General features: G+C 38.7%; 1 protein-coding gene across 1 annotated transcript; it reads left to right on the top strand.

Annotated features, from left to right (window-relative positions):
* The first annotated feature begins 6519 nt into the window (after nt 1-6519).
* Nucleotides 6520-7452, top strand: LOC149997318 (olfactory receptor 10N1-like). Its single transcript, XM_090257470.1, has one exon. It carries the CDS (start codon nt 6520-6522, stop codon nt 7450-7452), a length of 933 nt encoding a protein of 310 aa, XP_090113596.1.
* The last annotated feature ends 8457 nt before the right edge of the window (nt 7453-15909 follow it).

Raw genomic sequence — 15909 nt, 5'->3', positions numbered from 1 at the left:
GTGATGTCAGTGTATGCTGTGCAGAGAATGCTGCTCATTTTCAGCCAGTTCTTCTGAGAGATATTGCCCTTCCTGAACTAAAAGCTATTTGTGTTACCACATAGAACATTATCACTGGTTAGAAACAGGCTTTTTATGAGGTGTTTTGCTCATTTTCTCATTCACTGCTGTTCTCAATCAACATGGAGTTTCATTTACTCCTTCTGTTGTTCCACCTGCTTTCTCTCCTCTGATGCTTCCACAGCAGTTCATCTAAGATTCCCTATTGTCTTACCGTACTTGGACCCTTTACATTTTCTTAAAACTTATAAACCTTTAAGCAAAAAATAAAATGCTCAAATGCATAAAATTATTTGATTAATAAATAACTGCTTATAAATGTTGATGGTTGTATATACTTATAGGACTTACGATTGCTCCTCACTATAGATACTGTGAGACAGATTTCAAAGAGTAAACGTTAGAAATGTACACAAGTCTTATAAGCATTTTCTAGCTGACCTACTCATGATAGCAATTACAATTAATAGTTATCATTTTCGTATGATCACTGGTAACTTGCAAATTTTATGTTTCTAGAGATCACATGAAAACTGAGCCCAATGGAATCTTACCATAGATGGATAAAGAATAGGTAATACAGACTGAAAAAAATCTACTATACATTAAGAACTGTTAAAAACCAGTACCAACTAGTATACATGGGAAGACAAACAGCTTAACTTTCAGGCAGAAATAATTGCTGTCATCACTGAGGAACAGTGAAGACAGGGAGTATATAAACTGGGATCACTTAAACAAAGCTGCTAAAATCAACGACATGATGAAGAGCAAGGCATGAAGAAAGATCGCATTCTTATTCTAACTAGCCTGCAAACTTACATCTTTTTCAAACTTTTCAGTCCTGTGTCAATGCTTGGATATACAACCCCCTGGAGACTCACATGTCCTGACCACCTGATTACTTCATACCCATGATCTGGTCCACCAGACCTGCCCAGACCACCTCACACTTACCATCCTCGCTGCCTGTCATCTGACTGATGACTTCTCCTGGACCAATCTGAGGGCTAAGAACGCAGGACTGATGACGCTCAAAAAAATGTACTTTTTCTCTAAGGACTTTTAACTTTTCTTCTTTCTTTCTTTTTTCTTCCTGGAACACTCCTGGTTTTTTTGCCTAGCTGTGTTTCCAGTTTACAAACTGTAAGATCCTTCAATAAATCTCTATCATTTCCTTCTACCAAAGCCTCCAGTCCAGGCTCTTTCTGAGTTTGTTCAACATCACAAAACTACTTGGCAGAAATTTCTTAGAAGATGCTGATTATTGCTTAAAAGGAGCAATCATCACCAACTACAGCAAATATGCATTAGGCAAACCAGAGGCACAAATCGGTGCAAAAAAATAGGCAGGGCCAAGCTCAAGAGTTTAAATTCCTTACTCACCAAGAAGGTCAAAAACTGTAGAGAAAACCAGGAACCAGGTAATGATATATTAGAATCAAGTTGATTCTGCCATAGAATTTCATCTGTGAGTTTTAGATTCAAAGAACCTGGGCCTCAATCTCTACCTCTACCACCATCATTTGTAATGTGGACTGATAATGCCTACCTAATATAGGTGTTGAAGAAGTATGTAAAATAATATTTTTATAGACATCTGTCATAAGTAAGCACTCTTTAAATGTAAGTTCCATCTTTTCTTTCTTAGACTGGCCTGGTCAAATCCCTTGAATCTGGAAATTGTATGTCTTTTAGATTCCATAGAGGATGGGCTATTATTATGAGAAGGATTTCTGAGACTTCTCATATTTTTTTATAACTATAGAAATACTAGTTTTGTTTTTATTACTCACTGAGGCGGAGGTGCCTCACACACCCTAGGCTCGGTTGGAAGCTGCTCTGTCCAGCAGAGGCTTTGTGATCACGGCAGAACAAACTTTACCCAGGACACTTTATTATGTCTGAAGGAACAAAGGTGTCTGTCTCTCTAGGGGAGAACAGAAATTAGACCTTCCTTCCTCATGCCTTTTATTGAGGAGGATACACATGAGAGATACAAGGTCAAGATTCATGAATCATCATGATTCATCATGATTACAGTTGACAGTAACAGATTACATGTACTAGTACAGAGGGTACAGTGACCAGTCTGTGTCAGGGTCTATCAAACATCTTGACGTCACACTAGCATTAGGTGAAAGGTTTCATACATTCCTTGCTAGAGATTGTTTATGTTATATTATAGATAAAGAAAGCAAAGTTCTAAAGCATAATAAGCACTTTTTAAATCCAATTCCCATGGCAACCCTCTGAGTGGCCTTCGGTTATGTTCCACGCACAGTCTTATGTTGAGACTTAAAGACAAGCACAGCCAGAATGCCGGCAGCAGTCCTGATCAGGCCAGGGCTACAATTTTCTGAACCATGAGGAGTGGTTCCCTACAACTCAACATTTCTTTTTCTATAATTACTAGTAGTTAAAACCAAACAAAACTAAACCAACCGAACAGACAAAAGAGTGGGGGGGGGGGAACTCACTTAAAATTAAAAAGGAAAGGGGTAGGGAGAAAAGATGATAATAATAAAGACAAGTCAGTGTTCCATCTAATTTTAATAAAAATCAGAGGAGCACCTATTGTGTGCATAAGCACTATCCTATGGAATACTATCATTACTCCATTTTACAAATAACAATATTAAGGCTCAGTGAGGACCATTGACCTACTCGAGAGCTTATAGATAATGAGAAACAAATGTGTTCCTTACACCAGAACATTCTGAATCCAACATCGTACTCTTTTTATGTTACAATTTCCTTCACAACTATAAGAGGTAAGAAAATAGAAAGAAACTGGGAAAATGACAGCTAAGCAGGCCAAATCCCTGAGAGCTATAGAAAACACAAGGGTTCCATGGGATGTTCACCCAGAAAAAAAAATAGGGTGGCCAAGGGGGACCCGCAAGCTTTAAATATTATCTTGATTACTACTTTCTCCCAAACTGTCTCAACACCCAGCATTTAATTGCTCCTGTGCCCAAACGGCTTCTGGCCCCTGAGTCTTGGGATATATCATAATTCAGGCTCCAGAGGGACTATAAGGTAATTTAAAATATTACAAAGGTAAGAGATGTTTTTCCTTCTAACTGAGGAAATCCTTCTAGGTGACAGGTTGGCCATCAGAGGTACAACATCCTCTCTGTGTGTGATTCTGAATGAAAAAGGCCATTTGGGGTCTGCAATTAGAGAACCCAAGTCCAATTCCATGGCACATAGGACAAGAGACATTTGGGATGCAAAGACCCACAACTCTTTAGAAGAAACTGAAGATGAAAAGGAAGAAATAATGTTTTGTTTTCCTTACTTGAGCCAGTTATAACCCTTTTTACCACGTAAGTGCTCAGAATATCTCATCTTCTCAATTTCTATTTTTAACTCCACTCTGGAGCCTGGGTAGCAAGGACTGTTGGAAGAAATTACCATTAAGGGCTTCCTTCTCACTTTATGCAATGTCTAGTGTCCTTTTCTCCATTCACTCTATCAAACAGCATGTAGAAATGCATTTATTTATTTATTTTTTTGGTCATTAATCATTTGTTCAGCATCTATCATGTTCTAAGCATGACACAGTCGTTTAGGATTAAAAAACAATTAGTTGGCTATATTCCCAAACATACAGAAAATATATTTCTATGGCATGGAGGAAATCCTTTGAAAAATCTATATATTTCTTCTTATATTGCTCCTTTTTCTTCTCCTTTTTCTTCTCCTTTTCCTCAAATGTATTTCTCAAGGTTTAGCCTTCCATACTATACTGTCCTCACATTACCCTGTCTCTCCTCATTCAAGCTTAAGACAAGTGACTACTTTCCAAGTTGTTTAGCATGAGACTATAGCAAATATAATAATTAACCATTATATAGCATATTATGTATCAAACAGATCTTGAAAATATCATGCTAAGCAAAATAAGCCGGACAGAAAAGTGAAGAATCATCTGACTTTACTCATATGTGGAAAATAAAACTGAAAGCAACATAGAACACAGAACAGTGTGGTGGTTACCAGAGGGAAGTGGGTGGGGTTAGGAAAGGGTAAAGGGGGTCAAATATATGGTGAAGAAAGAAGGTTTGACTTCAGGTGCTGGCCACACAATGCAATGTACAGATTGTGTGCCACAGAAATGTACCCTCGAAACCTATATAATTTCATTAACCATTGTCACCCCAATAAAGTTAATTAAAAATGAAGAAGTAAAAAATTGTGAACATCATCATACATATTTAATCTTTATAGCAATTCTATGCGGTAAAGATTGCCTAAATTAATCCAAAGCAGTTAGTGGGCACCCACTATATGCCAAGCACAATTATAAGAACATTCCACATTTCCAGGGACTACAACTATAGCGGTGCTTGCTAAACACAATGGTGTGGGACACAGTGAGGGCATCACACCAAGGAGACTGCTCAGCGCCTCGGCAGGGACTTGCCTGGTGTACCTTTATTGTCCTGCCTTAATTATTTATAATGCCCCCTTTCACTCTCAAAAGTGTCCTAGTTCTTACAACGAATTACTTAAGGTTGAGGTTACTGGTGCCGAAAATGCTTTCTGCTTCTTTAAAGATGAGAAGCTGAGGTTCGGAGATGTTTAAGTTTAATCACATCACCAAAAATCGCAACTTGAACTTGGACTTAAGGCCTGTAATCCAAGCCTGCTTGTTTGTTTGTTTTTTAATATGCCATGTTGTCTCTTTCCTAAATAAATGCTTCAGTCTGAGTGGAATCTTCTAGGAAAGCTGTATCCATTTCTATTACGGATGCAATCCTAAATTACTGCTTGGATGGTCATTCTTAGTTCCATGTGTGCATGATACCTGCAAACCTGTCTGGCTGTGGGTCTTGAAATAGTGAGGAGCTTGACCGTTTAAGATTTTTTTTTAAAACAGTATTTGATGTTATAGGACAATTTTTTAAAAATAACGTGGTAAATAAAACCTCAATCTGAAATGGTGTTATTTCCACAAAGTATTTCTTATAAATTTTTTTTTGCTTTCAGTGTTTTGTCAGTTTGCATCTTACAGAAAATAATGCTTGTTGTGCTTTGGAACCAACGGAAGTGTCTCATGTGTCACATTGCACATCACTGGTATCAGGCATTAGCAAGAGTTCTACGTTACTGTGCTTTGAATGGCTTAGTGGGTGGGTGCTTATATGTAGGATGGAAGGGATAGTGTAGATATTTAAGGCATGGTTTCCAGTCTCCCATGTGACACATTTTACTTTGGTACCCTGACCTACTTCATTGGTTTGGGTACCCAGAGTTATTTTCTAAACACTTCCCCCAAACTGGGAGTTGTTTAGCATTAGCCATGCTCAAATATTAAGCCACTACATTACAAGAGTGTTTTTACTCTTGCCCAGAGTATAGGAGTTTGTAACAGTGGCTTGGTACCCAAACATGATACACACCACATTAGGTGCTTCATACTGCATTATTGCATTTTATCTATTTAACAATCCTTAGACTGTAACACCATGCCTATTTTGGGTATAAGAAAACTAAAACTTAGTAAAGTTACAGAATTAGTAAGCAAGAACCTAGACTTAAAATCACATCTTCCTGGCACAACAATTTTGTCTTTCCATATCAGAATTCTGTCCCCCACCCCCAATGGTAATTTTATTAGCCCTCTCGGTTCATTGAATTTAACTGAAATTGTTCAGAAGCATGCAAAGATACCAGTGTAAACAATTGGCTACTTCAGAGTAGGGGACCTCCCAGTGGCCACACACTTTCTTCAACAGCATCAGCCACAAGTAAAAAGGGACTTCAGGTCTAGATGATCTCTAACTGGGAGCTGACTAAAGTAGTATAGAAAAAAAAATGAAGAATACTGGCTTTCCTCCACAAGCAGAATCTCCCTCAAGACTTGACATTGTAAGACAATAATGACAAAGTAAATCAATTGCATTAGTATATTGTGATAATACTATTCTAGTTCTAATTATCACATGGACTAAGATGCATGATCTGAATCCATTGTTCTCAGCAGAGCTGCGGATGCCCAGAATGATCACAGATGGATATTTAGAGTATTTGATCACGTCTCTGAGTAACTGTAGACATGCTCTGGAAGGGAATCAGAAGGATTAGGTTTCCACCCTGGTCTGTTTTAAGGCACTTATTGTTGAATAATTGATTGGGAACATTCATTAAATTATGTTTATCTGTTCAGTATTGAAATCCTTGTTTTCTTAGCCCATTCAGTACTTCACCATGTTAATGCTTTATTTGCTTTGTTTCATTAAAGAGTATGGTATCTCTAGATATGGAGGCATAAATTTGCTTTACTAGCCCCTAAATGTCTTTGGAAAAATTTTTAATTTTTAATTTCAATATCATGTTTGAAGAAAAATTGGTGACAATAATTCTGTTGGCCTTGAGTCTGTCACAGATCAGTCTCCGCATCCATACTTTCATGTATTTTGTCTCTATCTAGACCTCCCATCCAGAAACATGAGAAACCACACGGAGCTAAAGGAGTTTATCCTACTGGGAATACCTCAGACACAGGGACTAGAGACCGTGCTCTTCATCATCTTTTCATTCATTTACCTCTTTACCCTGCTCGGCAATTTACTCATCCTTACAGCAATTGTTTCTTCCTCTGGTCTTCACAACCCCATGTATTTTTTCTTAGGACTCCTGTCTGGTTTTGACATGTTGTTCCCATCTGTAACCTGTCCCAAGATGTTATTGTATCTCTCTGGCCAGAGCCAGGCCATTTCCTATGAGGGATGTGCTGCACAGCTCTTCTTCTATCATTTCCTGGGTTCCGCTGAAGGCTGCCTCTATTTCGTGATGGCTTATGATCGCTTTGTTGCCATCTGTCACCCACTGAGGTATACGCTCATCATGAGGCCTGGAGTCTGTGTCAGTCTGGTCATGGGAGCCTGGTTGGTGGGTTGTCTTCACGCCACTATCCTGACCTCCTTCACCTTTCAGTTACCATACTGTGGCCCCAATCAGGTGGACTACTTCTTCTGTGACATTCCTGCTGTCTTACCCCTGGCTTGTGGTGACAGTTCCGTGGCCCAGAAAGTGGGTTCTACTGATGTTGGCTTTCTGGCTTTAATTCTTTGGTTCAGTGTTTGTGTCTCCTACACGTACATCGGGATTGCCATTTTGAGAATCCGTTCAGCAGAAGGCAGACAGAAAGCTTTCTCTACGTGCAGCGCACACCTCACTGCCATCCTCTGTGCTTATGGGCCTGTAATCGTCATCTACCTGCAGCCCGTACCCAACCCCTTGCTTGGTGCTGTGATGCAAATATTAAACAATATCGTCTCCCCCATGCTGAACTCGTTAATCTATTCTTTAAGGAACAAGGAAGTGAAAAGATCCCTGAAAAGAGTGCTCCACAATGTAGTACTTACACTTCTGGGGTAAGTTAAGGGTTTTGTAGTGGGTTTTGGAAATTTGTTGTTTTTTAACTACATTCTTCTATATGAATATACTCCTCTTAAATAAAAACTACTTCCTCTAAATTATTATATTTTCTTTGCCTAATAAGATTTCTATGCTTATTTGTCTCCCTAACCTGTGAGACTCTATAAATAACTTTGTAACTAATATCATCCTCAGTGCCTTAATTCTGGGTAAGGAATCCAAAGGGCATAGCATGCAGATTTCTGATCATTACTAAGGGCAGCCCATTTTGCCTGCTTGAGGATAGTGATGATCTCTATCAGTCCAAGAAGTACACTTCAATAGTCTGTCTTTGAGTAAAATCACACCTCATTTCATTTTTCTTGCTTCATTTGGAATGTAATCATTTCCCTTCTCTGCCTATAAACACTTCAGTTCCCCCATGCTGCTAAGCTGGTATTAACTAACGTTTATAGAGCATGATCTGGTCCCCAGGTTCTATGATGAACATTTCATACATTTCATCATATTTAATATCCACATCACACCCATAAAGTAGAGTTTTCTTTCTGAAAAAAAAAAAAAAGTTTGAGAATTAGCTCTTTAAAATAATGGACCCAAGGTTGAACTTTAAACAGCAAACTGGACCTCAAACAGATCCAGTTAACTCCTAAGTCCCTACTCCTAGTCCGTCTATGACATGACAGCCTGAAAGGCTTACTTGACAGTTTAGCCACCTAATTACCTTTCTCCAGAGCTTAAAGTTCAATAAAAAACCGGTGAAATGTGCACTGACATGTCATGTTTATATATTGACTTTACTATTATCTCTATTTATTCTGTGCCCCTAGTCATTGTACTCACCTGCAGATGGGGACACTGTGGTAGAGCAGGGAGTCTCTCGCCCTTCATGACACATTTAGTTATGGGAAAGCCAGACACAGACCCAGGTCCTCTTAACCCCTACTGTCATTGTTTCCCTGCTGCACCGTGCCGCCAGTACCCCAAAACATGCCTCAGTGTAAAGGACTGAAAAGCCTTCCTGCCCAGTGTTATTTGAAGAGAAGATGGCCTAATTATAGGGTTCGGTTACTGTGCTCATTTGAATCTCCCACTAACTTACATTTGCTAACTTGTCCTTCACCAACACTGAGTTGATAATTATTTCTCAATTTTCTCCAGAATCTAGGGAGAAAGAATGGGTACCATTTACTAGGTACACATAGACATACAGTAGCCATTAGTTTTTGTGACATTTTAGTGATTTGTAGGGTTTTTAAAATTGTTATTCCATTACAGTTGTTCCATTTTTCCCTCTTTTCCCTCCTCCATCCAGCCCACCCACTCCCACAGTCTATCCCCACACCACTGTCCATGTCCATGAGTCATTCATACATGTTCTTTGACTAGTCCCTTCCTCTTCTGTCCACCATTACCCCACTGCCCCTTCTCCCCTCCCCTCTGGTCACTGTCATTCTGTTCTATGTTTCCATTGTAGAACTTTCAAATTCTATTTCTTACTGGTAAAGGTTTAAACAGACTAAGAAGTAAAAATCCCAAATAAAATAAATTGCTGCATTTAAAAAAGGCATGAGGCATAAAGGAGAAAATTAAGCTCATTCAACTATAAATAAATGGTTTCATGTATGATATGAGGTTTCTAAAGCCCATTTTAACATGACTGGCAAAACCTAAGATTTCACAGAATCTTATTCTCACATTTTGGGACTACCTATTCTAGATACATTCTGTATACAGGCAATTCTAGTATTGGGGTTTTTTTTGTCCTATTAATGCTAGATATTGATGGAAGAATCCACATCCTATATCTGGTAAAGCCTGAACAGTGCTATGAACAGATACTCATTGCATCAATACTTATACTTGTTCAATATATATATTTTCATACAAAGGAAAATTTCATAAAAAAAGAGATCATGTTTGTCTTATCCATTCTTGCATCCAGAGGACATAGCTCGCTGACATAAATGCTACTTAGCAATTCAAACTATGATGTAATTGCATATTTTTTTACATAAGAAGAGAAACATGGGGGAAATAACTAGGATTCAGATAACAATATACATGTATATAAATCGTCGTCGGCAGCCGTCCGTCTCAAGAGACGATGGTGTAGCTTCTTAAGAGTCTATCTGCACCGCCGAGAATGGCTGTGCAGTCCGACTCGGGAGTGACACGGTATCTGTCTCCTCCCGTGTTGAATTGACATCTTGCGATGACGCTGGAGTGTCCTCTCCAGTGAAACTGAAGCTACAGAGCCTGGGCAGGGTGATATGGAGGGTCTGCTGTTGCCCATGCAGCAGACCCCCCCCCCTCTCTTCGCAGCTGAAGGGTCCAAGGGAAAGACGGAGTCAATACAGCTTGGCTTCAGGTGCGCCGCAGGAGTTGCCGGTGTTGACTACAACGTCAAACCGCCTTAGGGACTCCGGCTCCGGATTTTCTGTCGGGGTTTACTCCCTTAGCCTTTCCCCTGAAGAGGTATGCCGCAAGGCAGCGGAGGTTTTTTGGAGTCAGAGTTTTCCTTCTCTGATGTACCCTGACTGGAAGATCGAACCAGCGACACTTAGCTCGCAGGCCGACGCTCAATCCACTGAGCCAAACCAGCCAGGGCCAATGTATATAAATATATATTTGCATTTAAGTAAAATTAAAGGAATATGAAAGCTGAAATCTGAATGAACTCAGACCACTTTTGGTTAATTCTCAATCAGTGTGGTAATGACAGTTTGATACACGCACACACACAGAAAAAACAAAAATCTTTAAAACAGTTTAGATTTCTCTTACATTGAACACTTCAGTAAAGTCCCCAACATAAACAGTTGTGCACACACATACACACACCACTCTAAGGAAATATAAAAATGGCCAACAAGTATATTATATGAAATGTTAAAGAAACTTGTTTAAGAAAAAGAAGATCAAAACCATGAACATTAATATGGCAATAAATTCACAACTATCAACAATTGAATCAAAAAAACAAACTAAGCAAACAAATAGACCATTTGGAGGGTTATCAGTTAGGTGAGAGAAGGGGGAGAATGAGGAAAAGGTTAGGGACTGGGAAGTACAAATTTGTAGGTTTGGAATAGGGTGATGTTAAGAACAGTATAGGAAATGAAGTAGCCAACAAACTCATATGCATGACCTATGGTAAAAAATCTCATTTACTATATCAACAAGAATAATAAAGTACCTAGGAATAAACGTAATCAAAGAGGTAAAAGACCTGTACGCAGAAAGCTATAGAACACATGAAGAAAGAAATTAAGGAAGATACAAATAAATGGAAGCATATACCATGTTCATGGATAGGAAGAATTCACATAATTAAAATGTCCATACTACCCTAAGCAATCTATAGATTCAACACAATCCATACTAAAATACCAATGACATGTTTCACAGATTTAGAACAAGTATTTTAAAAATGTATATAGAACCAAAAACGACCCTGAGTAGCCTGAGCAATCGTGAGAAAGAAGAACGAAGTAGGAGGGATCAAAATACCTGATATCAAACTATATCACAAGATCACTGTAACCAAAACAGTCTGATACTGGCATAAGAATAGACACATAGGTCAATGAAACAGAATAGAGAGCCCAGAAATAAACCCAAGTCTCTAAAGTCAATTAATATTTGACAAGAGGGCAGGAGTATAAAATGAAGTGAATATAGCTTCTTCAATAAATAGTGTTGGGAGATTTAGACATGTAAATTGGTGGACACTAGACCACCAATTTACACAATATACCAGAGCAAACTCAAGATGGATAAAAGAGATAAATATAAACTGTGACACCATAATAGTCCTAGAGGAAAACATAGGCAGTAAAATTTCAGATATGCCACCCAGCAATATTTTCACTGATATATCTCCTAGGACAAGGGAAATAAAGTAAGAAGAAACAATATGGACTACATCAAACTAAAAAGCTTCTGCATGGCTAAAGAAAACATCATCAAAATGAAAAAGGAACCAACCTTATGGGAAAACATATTTCCCAATGATACCTTGGACAAGTATCAAGATTTTGACCTCCACAATATATAAAAAACTTATACATGACTAAACAGCAGGAAGACAAAAACTTCAATTAAAAAATGAGCAAAAAACCTGAACAGACACTTCCCTAAGGAGGACATACAGAGGGGTCATAGACATATGAAAGAATGCTCAATATCACTAGCCATCAGAGAGATGCAAATAAAAACCACAATGAGGTAGGACCTCACACTGGTCTGAATGGCCATCATCAACAAATCAACAAACAACAAGTGCTGGTGAGGATGTGGGGAAACGGGAACCCTACTGCACTGTTGATGAGAAAGCAGACTGGTGCAGCCGCTATAGAAAACAGTATGGGATTTCCTTAAAAAAACTAAAAATGGAACTGCCTTTTGATCCAGTGATCCCACCTCTGTGATTATACCCAAAGGATCCTGAAACACCACTTGAAAAGAACCTAGGCGCCCCTATGTTCATAGCAGCATTATTACATTAGCCAAGTGCTGGAAACAGCCTAAGTGCCCATCAGTAAATGAGTGGGTCAAAAAAACTATGGTATATTTACATAATGGAATACTACATAGCAGGAAGAAAGAAGGAACTCTTACCTTTCACTACAGCATGGATGGAACTGGAGGGTATTATGCTGAGTGAAATAAGCCAGGTGGAAAAGACAAATACCATATGATCTCACCTATAAGAGGAACCTAATGAATAAAACAAACAAACAAGAAAAATAGAACCAGAGGCATGGAAACACAGAACAGACTGCCAGTGACCAGAAGGGAGGGGGAAGGGGGCAAAAGAGTGAAAAAAGGGAAGAGTCTAGTCAAGGAGCATCTATGAATGACCCATGGACAGGGATAACAGTGTGGAGATTGTGGGAGTGGGAGTGGCAGAGCAGTGGAGAGCAATGGGGGGGGAGATTGGGACAATTGTAATAGAAGAACAATAAAATAAAAATTTAGAAAGGAAAGCAAAGCACAATAATGATGAAAAAAATACCTATGAATAAATATAACCTATGAAGTAAAAGACCTGTACTCAAAAAGTTATAAAACACTGAAGAAAAAAAATTAAAGAAGATTCAAATAAATGAAAGCATATACCATGTTCATCGATAAGAAGAATTACCATTGTTAAAATGTCCATGCTATCAGAAGCAATCTATATATTCAATACAATTTCTATCAAGATATCAATGGTGTATTTCACGGAACTAGAACAAATAATCCAAAAATGTATATGGTACCACAAAAGACCTCACATAGCCAAAGCAATCTTGAGAAAAAAAGAACAAAGTGGAAGGAATCACATCACCTAATACCAAACTATAGTACCAGGCCACAGAAATCAAAACAGCATGGTACTGGCAGAAAACATATGGATCAGTGGAACAGAACAGCCAGCCCAGAAGTGATCCCATGCCTTCCTGGTCAATTAATATTTTAACAAAGGAGGCAAAAACATACAATGGAGTAAAGACAATCTATTCAATAAATGATGTTGGAAAAATTAGAGATATGAAACTAGACCACCAATTTGTACCATATACAAGAATAAACTCAAAATGGAGTAAAGACTTAAATGTAAGACTCAAAACCATAAAACTCCTAGGAGAAAACATAGGCAGTAAAATCTGGAACATTTCTGTCAGTAATTTTTTTCTGATATATTTTCTTGAGCAAGGGAAACAAAAGGAAATATAAACAAATGGGACTACATCAAACTAAAAAAATTTTGCACAGCCAAGAAACCATCAACAAATGAAAAGATGACCCATTAAATGGGAGTACATATTTGTCATGATACATATGATAAAGGATTGATATCCAAAACTTAGAGAGAACTCATACAACTCAACACCAAAAAAAAACAAGCAATCCAATTAAAAATTGGTCAAGTGGCCTAAATAGACACTTTTCCAAAGAGGACAGACAGATGGCCAACAGACATATGATAAGTTGCTTAATGTCACTAATCATCAGAGAAATGTAAAATTAAACCACAGTGAGATTCCATCTCACACCTGTCAGAATGACTATCACCAAAAAACAACAAACAACAAATGTTGGCGAAGATGTAGAGAAAAGAGAACCCTCATACGCTGTTGGTGGGAATGCAGACTGGTGCAGCCAGTATAGAAAACAGTACATATGGCGGTTCCTCAAAAACATCAGAAATGAAACTGTTTTATGACTCAGCAATTTTACTTCTGGGTATATATTCAAAGAAACTCAAAACACTGACTTGGAAAAAAAATACACTTCTATGTTCATCTCAGTATTATTTATAATGGCTGAGTTATGGAAGCAACCAAAGTGCCCATCAACAGATGAGTGTGTTACAGGAACAGGGGAGTCCAAAAACAAACCCCAGAGTTTGCGGCTGGGAGATAGGCAGCAGGAAGCAGCTTTCAGGATGCCCTTGCATGCCTGGAGCTAGTGGCTGGATACATTGTTGCAAAGATCCGCTTTACTTCCAAGACTCAGGAAGATGGGAGGGATCTTGGACTGTGGGCTGGTAGGGAAGAAGCAGACAGAGCTTACATAGGGTTCTGTGAATGGTCAGGACTGTTTGCAACACCCACTGTGTGAGAGGACGCAGGGGGAGAGAGGAGGCAGGGAGGAAGAGGGAAGCAGCTGCGGACATTTTGGGCTGGCTCTGGCTCTAGGAGGTTCTCTCAGGCTCTCTCTGGCCCTCACGCCCTCACTCTCTGGCTCTTGTGGGCTCCCTCCATCTGGCTTGGAGAAGGGGTCTCCAGGCTGCTTTAAGAAGGGGCTCTTGCCAGGCTGCTTGGAGAAGGAGAGGAGATCCATGCGGTTTGCAGGAAGAAGGCAGTTTACAAGGAGGCTGAGAATCCAGGCGGTCCTGCATTGAAAGCTGGAGGGCACCATAGCACAGAAAGGACCTCCCCAATCAGAACTGAGTGATTGGCAGCTACTGGTAAAGCTGAACTGTGCCTAGGAAGTAGGGAAACGGTGTTTCTGACTTTCCTAAGACTGGCCAGGTCTGGGAGGGGGAGGCAGGACTATGTGTAAATAAACAATTCTTTTTCTTTTCACCAAACTCTGGTCAGAGTTACAATTCTGGCGGCGGGCAATCGGGCCCCTAACTAAATAGCCCGTGGGTTCTGTTTCAATGAAGCAGCCCAGGGGTTCTGTTACAAGTGGATATAAAAGCGGTGGTGCATATATACAACGGAATACTACTCAGCCATAAGAAAGAACAAAATCTTACCATTTGGGACAGTATGGATGGACCTATGGATGGTATTATGCTAAGTGAAGGGAATCAGTCAGAGAAAGACAGATACCATATGATTTCACTTATATGAGGAATCTGACGAGTACACAAACTAAACAGAAACAGACTCATAGATACAGAGAAGAGAGTGATGGCTGTCAGAGGGAGGGATGTTGGGGACTGGGTGAAAAGGTGAAAGGATTGAGAAGCACAGATTGGTAGATACAAACTCTTCTGGGGATGTCAAGTGCAGCATAGGGAATATAGTTATTAATATTATAATTACTATGTGTGGTGCCCATTGGGTACTGGAAGTGTCAGGGGGTACACTTTGTAAAGTATATGATTTGCTAACCACTAAGCTGTACAACTGAAATAATATAAAATAATATTGAATCTAAACTGTAATTTAATTTTTTAAAAGATTTTAAAAATTCAGAAAACTTAACGGCTTAAAATAACAATTTATTCTTATAAAAAATTGAATCTTTGTTTTAAAATGTAGATAAAATACAACTTACAATTATACTTTAGTTGTATATGATAGTTCTGGATCATCTTTACATTTTCTGGTGGATATTATAAACAAGAATAAGAAACCTTTATGAGTTATTTGTCTTTCTCATTGAGATCTGATTACTCTTTGTTCCTTGATAGATGTCATCGGTGACAACAGCTGACCTTGAGAGAATGCAGAACATTTGTGTTTTTGCTGTTACCATGATATTAACTTAGCATGTGCCACCTTGATTCTGAAACATTTCTGTTGGACATCCGAGAGTCCAGGACTCCCTGAATAAGTTTTTGCCAGACAAATAAATTTAATGGCATTTTACTTCCTTGTCAAAAATATATTTACCATCTTTTATGTGTACAGACCAATATTTCCAAGTCAGTCAGCATGCTTCAAAAACTATTAAAGACAAGAATAAATAGAATGATAAAATTATTGACTATTATATCCTTTAATTATTAGATGTGCAACAAAAACATTAAGTTTACTTGTAAAGGCAAAATTTCAGATTCACTGAAATAACACAACCACCTAACGAGTCCTTAAGCTCTGAAACCTGACACTCAGGTTTATGGCCAAAAGTCCGAAAGAAGGGGCCAAACTCCAACTCTTTTCAGATTGTACTTCATGATTTGGGACAAAATGTTTAAGTTCTTTGATCCTAACTTTCCTTACCCGTTGA

Source organism: Furipterus horrens, unplaced genomic scaffold, assembly GCF_987537825.1.
Source record: "Furipterus horrens unplaced genomic scaffold, mFurHor1.1.pri manual_scaffold_11, whole genome shotgun sequence".
Classification (NCBI taxonomy): domain Eukaryota; kingdom Metazoa; phylum Chordata; class Mammalia; order Chiroptera; family Furipteridae; genus Furipterus; species Furipterus horrens.
This window is presented reverse-complemented; position numbering and strand designations above follow the sequence as displayed.

Coding starts and splice junctions, on each gene's coding strand:
- LOC149997318 (XM_090257470.1), top strand. CDS start 6,520: ATGAGAAACCACACGGAGCTAAAGGAGTTTATCCTACTGGGAATACCT.